The 11,379-nt window shown below is 44.4% G+C and overlaps 1 protein-coding gene across 1 annotated transcript; it reads right to left on the bottom strand.

Annotated features, from left to right (window-relative positions):
- Nucleotides 1–860: 860 nt before the first annotated feature.
- LOC123062763 (protein PSK SIMULATOR 1) lies at nucleotides 861–11,342 on the bottom strand (the record flags this gene model as incomplete). The annotated part of the gene is given in 12 exon segments (XM_044486414.1): nucleotides 861–1,751; nucleotides 1,835–1,879; nucleotides 2,097–2,173; nucleotides 2,314–2,430; nucleotides 2,758–2,858; nucleotides 7,054–7,123; nucleotides 7,296–7,393; nucleotides 8,333–8,426; nucleotides 9,047–9,137; nucleotides 9,225–9,317; nucleotides 9,473–9,798; nucleotides 10,736–11,342. Coding segments are annotated over 12 exon segments (2,004 nt in total). The 3' UTR covers nucleotides 861–1,252.
- Between the last annotated feature and the right edge of the window lie 37 nt (nucleotides 11,343–11,379).

The following is an 11,379-nucleotide window of genomic DNA, read 5'->3' on the forward strand; positions in this document are numbered from 1 at the left end:
TACATTCACCCATGTGAATGCATGCACGCGCACCCTATCCCTATGAGCACCTTTGAGAGACTGAGTCGTCACACCATCTTAAGATACACGAACTCGCCACAGACGCCTTCCTAGTCAACAGGAACGACTCCTCTCACTGAACGCACATCGCCGGAAGGGCTGAAATAAATTCAGAAAAATGCGAGCACCAACGTCATGTCTAGGACTTGAACTCTGTTGATCTGAAGATATCAGTGTCCTCCTAACTATCCAACCACAGTTTGGTTCACTGTGTGAGAGGGTTTTTGTTAGCTCTGCAAGTGGAATGTGAGTAGTTAAGTGGAATGTGAGTAGTTAAAATTTAGGAGTTCAACTAGAGATGCTCCAAGTGCACAAATTGCTGAAACTAATATGAGTAGAGTCCAACTAGAGTTTGCCTTATGCGAGCTTTTGCACGTGGAATATGAGTAGTATTTCGTCTATAAACTAATGTAACTATACAAGATCGTTTAGATCACGCAAGTGATGTAGAAGATCTTATATTAGTTACAGAGGGTGTAGTAGTCCAAATTTAGGAGGTCGGCTAGAGATGCTCCAAGTGCACAAATTGATGAAACTGAGTTTGCCTTATGCAAGCTTTTCTTCCATTAAGCAGTTAGGTGCAAGCATTTGGTGAACACATTGTTCGTCTGATCCTGAAGTTGCAAAGCTGTGGAGTCCTACGCATCAATCATAAATGTGTGTCTCAAATCTGAGAAGATTTGGATTCAGAACCATGGAGCTGTTTAACTTTCGGAAGATGAGTTTCTGCTGCCCCAGAAGACGCCACACCTTTTGGCTTGGTGACGAGGTCAGGCCTCTCCAGGGCACAGAAGGAGCACTTGATAATAATAATTTAAAAAATTCATGACCACGCAACAGATGCTGCTATGTTTCTCTGGGGAAACACAATATGACACAGGATCAGTGTCCCTTTCTCCATCAAAACTTGCATTGCTTGTACAAAGAGCTCACAAACACAACAAATTGCTTTTTACAATAAAATTTCCCTTTCCTTTCCACCCCATATCATACATAAGCTAGCCCTGATCCCAGACCACCCGGCCCTCTTTTGGTGCCTCCAAATTGGCGCCCTACTGCCACAGGCGCCTTCGCTGCAGGCACATGGCAATCGGCTCGGCAGACCTGATGTATACTTCGAGCAATATGGAATTTTTAAGATCACAGATCGCGTCGAAGTATCCAGGACTTGGCACCGGTCGATTTCGACTCCTCACTGCACTTTTAGATTGTCGATCATATCCAGAGCTTTGGTCCTATCGATTTCAAAATTAATGACAGGAAGCATACTCCTGATCGATAGGAATTCTTTCCTGTTGCTACTGCTTGGTGAATGGCTGTTACTTTTGATCAACCTGCTTTGCATATGCCTTGCCTTTGTGTCAAACTCTTGGCTTTTGCTTATACCAGGAACGAATTTCCTGTATTTGACATCCCTTAGCATCTCTTGTTCTTGTTGTGTCAGAACAGGTGATGAACTGCTGGCTTTGTTTGGAGACAATGTGATTGAAGAGCCCCTTTGTGTAGGAGATCGAACAGGAGACTTGATGGGAGATCGCTCGCCATTCGCTGCTCTGGATTGACTGATGAGATGCTGAAGCGATACGACAAGCTCAAGGATATGCGCTTCGGTCTTGTCCCTGTCAGCATGATGCAGTGTCTCAATTCGGGTGAGGTCCATATGCCCTGTCGGCTTGCAGTTCACCTCTGACCTGCATAAGACAAAAAGATCATTCTTCAATATCCCACTTCTAAATTACGTAGTACTGTTCAAATTTGAATGAGGTTTACTAACCCTGTATTTGCCCACTCTCCAACCCAACCAAAGCCATGGTGAGCCCTGAAATGCACAAACAATCACATATCGTGAGTAACAAAAAGTAATGAGATGGCTGTAATTGGTTGAGTGATACTCCCTCCGTTCCAAAATACTTGACTTCCATTTGTCCAAAATTAGATGTACCTATATACTAAAACATGTCTAGATACATCTATATTTTTACAAATGGAAGGCATGTATTGTGGAATGAAGGGAGTATGAAGGTAGCTTAGATTACTTGGTGGTGTTATTTGCAACCGGGACAAGCCACCGTAATGTCTTCTCCATTTCCGCCTTGATTTGAGAAACAGTAAGCTGCACCAAATCAGTACAATATTACATCAATCATAGAGTCATATGTAAACCATGGCAAGGTGTTGACTTTTGCGACTACTTTATTCTCTACTCATAAAGTCAGTGTCACTATTGAATATGTTGGGTGCCCTCTTGCATACCTCTTCCTTAACTCCAGATGAATGTAGCTTAGAACGGAGAGCAGATTTTATGGTCGGTGGCAAACTCTGGTATAATGAATCCCTTGTGTTTGGAGGAACAGAAGATGAGCGAGAAACCTGCCAATAGACTAACCCTTGTTAGATTGCCAGAGAAAAGCAACAGGTTGAGGTCTTTGCTAGCAGTTAGCACAACAACATCAAGCTGCAGACATGAAAATGTAATAATAATACCCCACTAGTGTAACATTGTACTGATCCTTTGATTCCTTTCTTGTAATGCAAAGCACCATTAACTAAGTCATGTTAGTTTGAGGGATACGGGATATGTCATACAGAAATGGCACTCTAATGCATACGAACTGTCTGCTGGTACAGAAAAATGACAATGAATTTATTTTCAGACCACATAAAATTAGGGTGTCCAGTGGTGTCCGATGAACTTACAAGAGCATCAATCTGACTGATGATATTAGCATAATGCAGTGCAAGTCCTGCTGGACCCAATCTATTACGTCGTTTAGTAGGCTCCTGTGATTCTTCATTATCTATAGATTGGTAGACGCACAAGTCATAAGCAATCCAAAATACATAAGAAAATTGGAAGTTTAGCTTATTTGCATGTGCATGTCAATCTGTAACTGGAGATAGCATAGTTGTATCTTTAATAAGAAATCAAACGAAGACCATGTCTTCAATGTCAATGATCAATGAGTTCATAATGCCACATAGCATAAATCTACACTGCCAACACGTCTTAAGCACATATTGGTTACATGTAATGTGTGCTACATGCAATACATAATAATTATGCCAAGTGGGTAATGAGCAATGACTCAAAAAGTTGCAATTTATTTCGATAATACACAAAGGAATCTTGCGGGGATCACACAGTTAACGAGCACCTCGTATGTTTTTGAAGTGGCTTCCGCAAGTGAGGACATCAACTCCGCCTATGTTGTCTCAACATAGCCGGTCCCAAGCCCGGGTAAAGGAGGAGGGTTGTGATAGGCTTGGCGAGCCAACGTAAAAACTCAGCCATTCTTATGGAGATGAAACCCAAAAGGTTTTCGTTGGGGCGTAACCCTCTCGGCGACGCGCTACATCGGAACCCGGGTGTGGTGGAAAATGGGCAAGGGCCGGGCCGTCACCCCCAAGGTGGCGCGCTGTATCTTGATCCGGATACGGGGGCAAGTGAGCGAGGATCGGGTCGTCGCATCCTTAGTGGCGCGCTACATCGGCGCCCGGATGTAGTGGAAAATGGGCAAGGGTCTTCGCATTTGACTCGACGAGTGCGAAGGGTAAGGAAGCTAGCCGAGCCTAGGAGGATTCGCTTAGGTAGCTGGAACGTAGGGTCTCTGACAGGGAAGCTTCGGGAGCTAGTTGATGCAGCGGTGAGGAGAGGTGTTGATATCCTTTGCGTCCAAGAAACCAAATGGAGAGGACAGAAGGCGAAGGAGGTGGAGGATACCGGCTTCAAGCTGTGGTACACAGGGACGGCTGCAAACAGAAATGGTGTAGGCATCTTGATCAACAAGAGCCTCAAGTATGGAGTGGTAGACGTCAAGAGACGTGGGGACCAGATTATCCTGGTCAAGCTGGTAGTTGAGGACTTGATTCTCAATGTTATCAGCGCGTATGCCCCGCAAGTAGGCCACAATGAGAACACCAAGAGGGAATTCTGGGAAGGCCTGGAAGACATGGTTAGGAGTGTACCGATTGGTGAGAAGCTCTTCATAGGAGGAGACCTCAATAGCCATGTGGGTACATCTAACACAGGTTTTGAAGGGGCGCACGGGGGCTTTGGCTATGGCATCAGGAATCAAGAAGGAGAAGATGTCTTAAGCTTTGCTCTAGCCTACAACATGATTGTAGCTAACACCCTCTTTAGAAAGAGAGAATCACATCTGGTGACTTTTAGTAGTGGCCAACACTCTAGCCAGATTGATTTCATCCTCTCGAGAAGAGAAGATAGGCGTGTGTGCCTAGACTGTAAGGTGATACCTGGAGAGAGTGTTGTACCCCAGCATAAGCTGGTGGTTGCTGACTTCCGCTTTCGGATTCGTGTCCAGCAGGATAAGCGTGCCAAAGTCGCTAGAACGAAGTGGTGGAAGCTCAAGGGGGAGGTAGCTCTAGCGTTCAAGGAGAGGGTCATTAAGGAGGGCCCTTGGGAGGAAGGAGGAGATGCGAACAATGTGTGGACGAAGATGGCGACTTGCATTCGTAAGGTGGCCTCGGAGGAGCTTGGAGTGTCCAGGGAAAGGAGAAGCGAAGATAAGGATACCTGGTGGTGGAATGATGATGTCCAGAAGGCGATTAAAGAGAAGAAAGATTGCTTCAAACGCCTATACCTGGATAGGAGTGCAGACAACATAGAGAAGTACAAGATGGCGAAGAAGGCCGCAAAGCGAGTTGTTGGTGAAGCAAGGGGTCGGGCATATGAGGACCTCTACCAACGGTTAGGCACGAAGGAAGGTGAAAGGGGCATCTATAAGATGGCCAGGATCCGAGAGAGGAAGACGAGGGATATTGGCCAAGTCAAATGCATCAAGGACGGAGCAGGCCAACTCTTGGTGAAGGACGAGGAGATTAAGCATAGATGGCGGGAGTACTTCGACAAGCTGTTCAATGGGGAGAATGAGAGTTCTACCATTGAACTGGACGACTCCTTTGATGAGACCAGCATGCATTTTGTGCGGCGAATCCAGGAGTCTGAGGTCAAGGAGGCTTTAAAAAGGATGGAAGGAGGCAAGGCGATGGGCCCTGATTGTATCCCCATTGAGGTGTGGAAAGGTCTCGGGGACATAGCGATAGTATGGCTAACCAAGCTTTTTAACCTCATTTTTCGGGCAAACAAGATGCCAGAAGAATGGAGACGGAGTATATTAGTACCAATCTTCAAGAACAAGGGGGGATGTTCAGAGTTGTACTAATTACCGTGGAATTAAGCTGATGAGCCATACAATGAAGCTATGGGAGAGAGTCATTGAGCACCGCTTAAGAAGAATGACAAGCGTGACCAAAAATCAGTTTGGTTTCATGCCTGGGAGGTCGACCATGGAAGCCATTTTCTTGGTACGACAACTTATGGAGAGATATAGGGAGCAAAAGAAGGACTTGCATATGGTGTTCATTGACTTGGAGAAGGCCTATGACAAGATACCGCGGAATGTCATGTGGTGGGCCTTGGAGAAACACAAAGTCCCAGCAAAGTACATTACCCTCATCAAGGACATGTACGATAATGTTGTGACAAGTGTTCGAACAAGTGATGTCGACACTGATGACTTCCCGATTAAGATAGGACTGCATCAGGGGTCAGCTTTGAGCCCTTATCTTTTTGCATTGGTGATGGATGAGGTCACAAGGGATATACAAGGAGATATCCCATGGTGTATGCTCTTTGCGGATGATGTGGTGCTAGTTGACGATAGTCGGACGGGGGTAAATAGGAAGTTAGAGTTATGGAGACAAACCTTGGAATCGAAAGGGTTTAGGCTTAGTAGAACCAAAACCGAGTACATGATGTGCGGTTTCAGTACTACTAGGTGTGAGGAGGAGGTTAGCCTTGATGGCCAGGTGGTACCTCACAAGGACACCTTTCGGTATTTGGGGTCAATGCTGCAAGAGGATGGGGGTATTGATGAAGATGTGAACCATCGAATCAAAGCCGGATGGATGAAGTGGCGCCAAGCTTCTGGCATTCTCTGTGACAAGAGAGTGCCACAAAAGTTAAAAGGCAAGTTCTACAAGACGGCGGTTCGACCCGCAATGTTGTATGGCGCTGAGTGTTGGCCGACTAAAAGGCGACATGTTCAACAGTTAGGTGTGGCGGAGATGCGTATGTTGAGATGGATGTGTGGCCACATGAGGAAGGATCGAGTCCGGAATGATGATATACGAGATAGAGTTGGGGTAGCACCAATTGAAGAGAAGCTTGTCCAACATCGTCTGAGATGGTTTGGGCATATTCAGCGCAGGCCTCCAGAAGCTCCAGTGCATAGTGGACGGCTAAAGCGTGCGGAGAATGTCAAGAGAGGGCGGGGTAGACCGAATTTGACATGGGAGGAGTCCGTTAAGAGAGACCTGAAGGATTGGAGTATCACCAAAGAGCTAGCTATGGACAGGGGTGCGTGGAAGCTTGCTATCCATGTGCCAGAGCCATGAGTTGGTTGCGAGATCTTATGGGTTTCACCTCTAGCCTACCCCAACTTGTTTGGGACTAAAGGCTATGTTGTTGTTGTTGTTGTTGTTGTTGTTGTTGTTCCGCAAGTGAGGACATCACAGGTCAGAATAATTATTTCGCACCTAAGCAAATGTTCGATGACGAGAATACACTAATATGTTCTTTAGAGGAAGGGGGTGAGAAGGATTGCTAAATCCCAGAGATGAGGTGACAAACTTGAAAGTCTGATCGGGAAGTGCCTGAACTGAGCTTATTTGGTTATGCAAAAGGCACTTCTGAGCTAAAGCTACAGATGTGTGCGATGCTTATCATAAGATCATTAGCGGAGATGAAACTGAAGTTATGGCACATTAATAAAAGGTGTATTTTCCACTAGCATCATATGATCATTAGCGGAGATGAAACTGAAGTTATGGAGCATTAATAAAAGGTGCATTTTCCACTAGCACGTTATCTAACCAGTAAAGAAGTAAAGAAATGACAAACTACACAACAGCCCAATATCTGCAAGAGCATGCAAGTTTTATACAAGACACAGTAATCACAAAGCTTATTACCTGAGCACCCAAAGGTATTATGGATCTCCAAATGCAAGAAGTGCACGATGTCTACAAGTTTTTCCATAACCTAGGAAGAGAGTATTATTTCTCGAATTAGAAGAACAGTATTGTGCAAGGAAATCCAAGTATGATTCCTCCATGGCATGCAGTAAGTGGAACTAGACAACATCAACATGAACATTCATTCCTAAAACTGCTGTTGCTGATAGCACAGAATCATAATGAAACTACCTACCAACCTCTTCCAAATTCTTGGACCAAAGAGACTTCTTCTTCAAACTTTTAACATGCTTCTGTTGGCTCTTGACCTCCTGCTTTAGTATGTGCAGACTCTCACCTGCAAACAAAACAGAACATTAAGCATCATTATCAAATAACGCAAACAAGAGAGTTAACAACTCTACTCATAAACCATTAAATGTTCCTTTAAATACACGTTAACTCGAAGGAACTGGTAGTTACCCAGAGGCAAGTGCATTCAAAATCTAGTGCTTACAGGGCAATATCAATATTCTGTTAAGGAAAACAAAAAGATAAATTATACAGGTAATAACAGTTGAGATTACATCACTAAATATTAACCCTAAAGCAGCAGCAGCAGTTGTGAGCTTGAGTTACATTTTCAAATATTACAATAGGTTCTGGAATTGGAAGTTGGTTAAATTGCATATGGGTTATTCCCATTCAAAGTTCAATAGCTCATCTTATTTATGGCTGGACCGCAAAGTATTTTAACAAGCAGGACAAAGCATACAAAAATAGGCCATGGTGTTGACTCACTGAACTTCAATATTGAAACAAGTGATGGACAATTGGGCATAGAACAAAGCTTTGGCTGATTTGACTTTGTTGGGTGTGGTCATGCAGCCATACCAACCATGGAGGTAGCCCTTAGATATATTGATCAGAATACACTAGTGGCAACCTACTGACAATTTAATTGGAGACACTTCGCAGTGAGAGATACGGCATTAGAGACCTTGACTCAGTAGATAACTAGGTATAATCAATCAAACTATCAGTGTCAACATGGCAATCCTAATTATACATTTACAGTTTGAATGTGGCTAATAGCATCAAGCATGTCTCTTAAAAGAAAGATTCTAGAGAAGTAAATATCCTGAGGATACTCAATCTTAACTTTTCAGATGACCTGAAAAGGAACCAGAACACCACCATACGAGACAATAAAGTATTCTTCATCCAAACTAGGAGTCTTAAATATCAAAGAATTCCTATGGATATTCCAATGTACTGCCATGCTAAAGAAACTGACCTCTTTGGGCAACACTTGAGCCATCCTCTTCCTGCTGTTTACGTTGATAGTCCTGTTCAAATCTGTCAAGGGCATGCATTTCATGGTATAATTCCTGGAAGATAAAAGAAGAACTGAAGTCAACATTTTGAACAAAAGGTGCAACAGGAAAAAAATGGATAAATGCTAGAAGAATGACAGCCAAGGTTCCATTAAAAACTTCATTCCAAAGCTATTGGCAGGTGATATATACGCATCATTCTAGCATTAAAATTATGTTACTCCCTCCAATCCATATCGCTTGTCTTAGATTTGTCTAGATATAGATACAGATGTATCTAGACAAATCTAAGACAAGCGATATGGATCGGAGGGAGTATTAAAAACATGTCATTCAACCATTCTGAGATAACTTTGCGACATTTTTTCTCTTGTCTTTTGTACATGGAACTTGGTGGAAATGTAATTTTCTAAAACTCATGCAATCAGGAATCAAACGAGTTGTTCATTGCTCATAAACTGAGCCATCAAACAAATATTGGTCATCAACCTCTAGTCCGCTTTAGGCTACAGGCTCCGGTGACCCATGTATGTCCTCATGGAATATACAGCTCAACATTTGTGAAGAAACTAATACGCTCTTAATTATGTTCTGGACTGCTAAATTATAATTATAAACCTAGTAAATAATGGCACTACGAGATACCTCTTATAAGGCAAGTGAGCATTACTTACAGCTGTATATTGAACACAAGTCACCAATTTCTGCATCACTGATTCTGCCTCTTCTTTCAAGTGATGTTGAGGAGTCCGTTCTGATGACACCCTGGAAGAGTTTGATGCAGAAAGACGCTAAATTAACACTGCAAAAATGATTATTGTCATCAAATGTAAGGGTCAAAATGAACCGAACTTGTCGAAATAGCGATCCAAGTTGTGCCACTGAGGATCCTTGCAACGGTTTCCAAAGCGAATAACTTCTGTAGAGAACACTTTCAACTCTTCCCTGTTGGAAACACACAAACTTCAATAAGGACACAATAGCACAAGTTAAGGTCCAACTTTCTTCATATACTATTGGTTCAACTATTCTGCAAGAAATAAATAGTATATTGGGCCAAATGTTGTAACTGGTAAAAGCAGCAAAGATTCAGAACAAACCTTTTGTCAGCAGCAGCAATCTTGAGCAATTCATCCATATCTTTGGCTACAAGATTTTGAACACCTTCTGAATGAAGCACCACTTCTTTTAAATGTTTTACGCTCTCTCTTGAAAGAGCTCGCATCAAATTGCAACCTTTCACTATAGTATTAGCAACCTCAAATGCCAAAATGGATATTTTGTTGCCCTTTGTTGTAGCACCTGATCCAAAACCACTACTTGGATTCAAATTTGTCATGCTACTGCCAAGTGTGTCTAGTACGTCCACTGCTTTGCCAAGCCCAACAGTACCAGCCCTACCCAGAATTGAGCTTACTTCCGAAACCTGTTGCATATATTAAAAATAGGTATAGGGTCAAACAATCTGTCACGTAGAAGCAACATTCTAGAGCAGTGAACATGAAGGAATATTTTGTGGAGAGGCAAGACATCTCTTTAGCAAGGGTAAAAGCGCCAAATAATTTGGCACAATAATTCATTTGCACGATTGGAATTGCTCAAATTACAGTAGATGTCGTAATAAAGGCATCATGAATTCAACAAGCTGAGAATATTAGTCTCAACTCTAATGAGTAATTATTACAAACCAATTTCCATTTTCCTTGTGTGGTAGGTTGCAGTTACGCAGCATTTAGTGTACCACTGTAGTGCACTTAGCTGCAGTGTGATAAGAATACTGAATCATCCCTTCACTAGTTTACTGCACTCAGACAGCTACAAACAATAACAAGTTTATAGCAAGCCATATCAGGTTTCATAATCCATGGCCTGGGCACATGAGGTCACCTAGGGGGGAGGGGGGGGTTACAAAACAGACTGCCGAGCAGCAAAACCGACACAAATATAATTGGGAAACTTATATGCTTGCAGGTCAATGCAGCATCCCACTTGAAGGATGTGTGATGATTGTTAACATGCCTATATTGGGTTCACATCCCTGGTAATTAATCACTCCTGGGCGGAATAGCGTCAGCAGCGAACAACATGTCCCTAGCAATTGACCACTGAAAGTGAAGCAACAAACCGACTTTCTGTAAATATGCTAGTAGATAATCGACTGCCTCTAAAAAGTGCTATGGGAACAACTTTGCAGTTCCTAGCACACAACCGCAGCAGCTAGCACAAACTGAATTGACACTAACAAATCTGCAAGTAACAAACCATTTTTTAGCTGATAAGACAGACACGCGGTGAATTAAGCTGCATTGCGCACACATTTACAGCAAAGCAAGGGGAACTAAGATGATGGGCAGAGCACTTGCCTTGGCAGCACCAGCTTTGGCCATGCCCATCCCTTTCTGGGACGGATTCCGAGCCAGCGAAGGCACACCATCCCATGGCGCCGAGCCAGCGCCAACGCTGGCACCAGAAGCGGCAGTTTCCGGGACAGAGATACGCTGTGGTTGCTGCTGCTGATGATGATGTTGTTGTGGTGGTTGTTGATGCTGTGGTGGTTGTTGATGTTGTGGTGGCTGCTGCTGTTGCTGCGGCGGCTGCTCGTGCACCCTCTTGGCAGCAGCCTCCTCCGCCACCGTCTTCCTCTCCTCCCCCTTCACCGCGCCACGCTCGTGGTGGTGGATCACGCGGTCGGGGCCGAGCGTGGTGTCGCTGGGCGACTTGTCCACCGCCGATCCCTTGGAGCAGAAGCTCCCCATTCCGTCCGGCCCTCCGGAGCAAACCAACCCCTAGCCCCCCTCACCAGCGGCCTCGCCTCTCACCACCTCGCAGGCGCAGAAGCGCTACAGCCTCCGGTCGATCTCCGCGCCGCCGCCTCGCATCCCACCACCAAGCCGATCCACGCGGGGGAGGAATCGGCCGGGAACCGCGCCGCGGCACGATCCCGGCGGCTGGCTCCAACCAACGAGCCGCCTGCAGACGCCAGAGCAACAGCGGCAAGTCAGAAAAA

Source organism: Triticum aestivum, chromosome 3A, assembly GCF_018294505.1.
Source record: "Triticum aestivum cultivar Chinese Spring chromosome 3A, IWGSC CS RefSeq v2.1, whole genome shotgun sequence".
In the NCBI taxonomy this organism is placed as follows: domain Eukaryota; kingdom Viridiplantae; phylum Streptophyta; class Magnoliopsida; order Poales; family Poaceae; genus Triticum; species Triticum aestivum.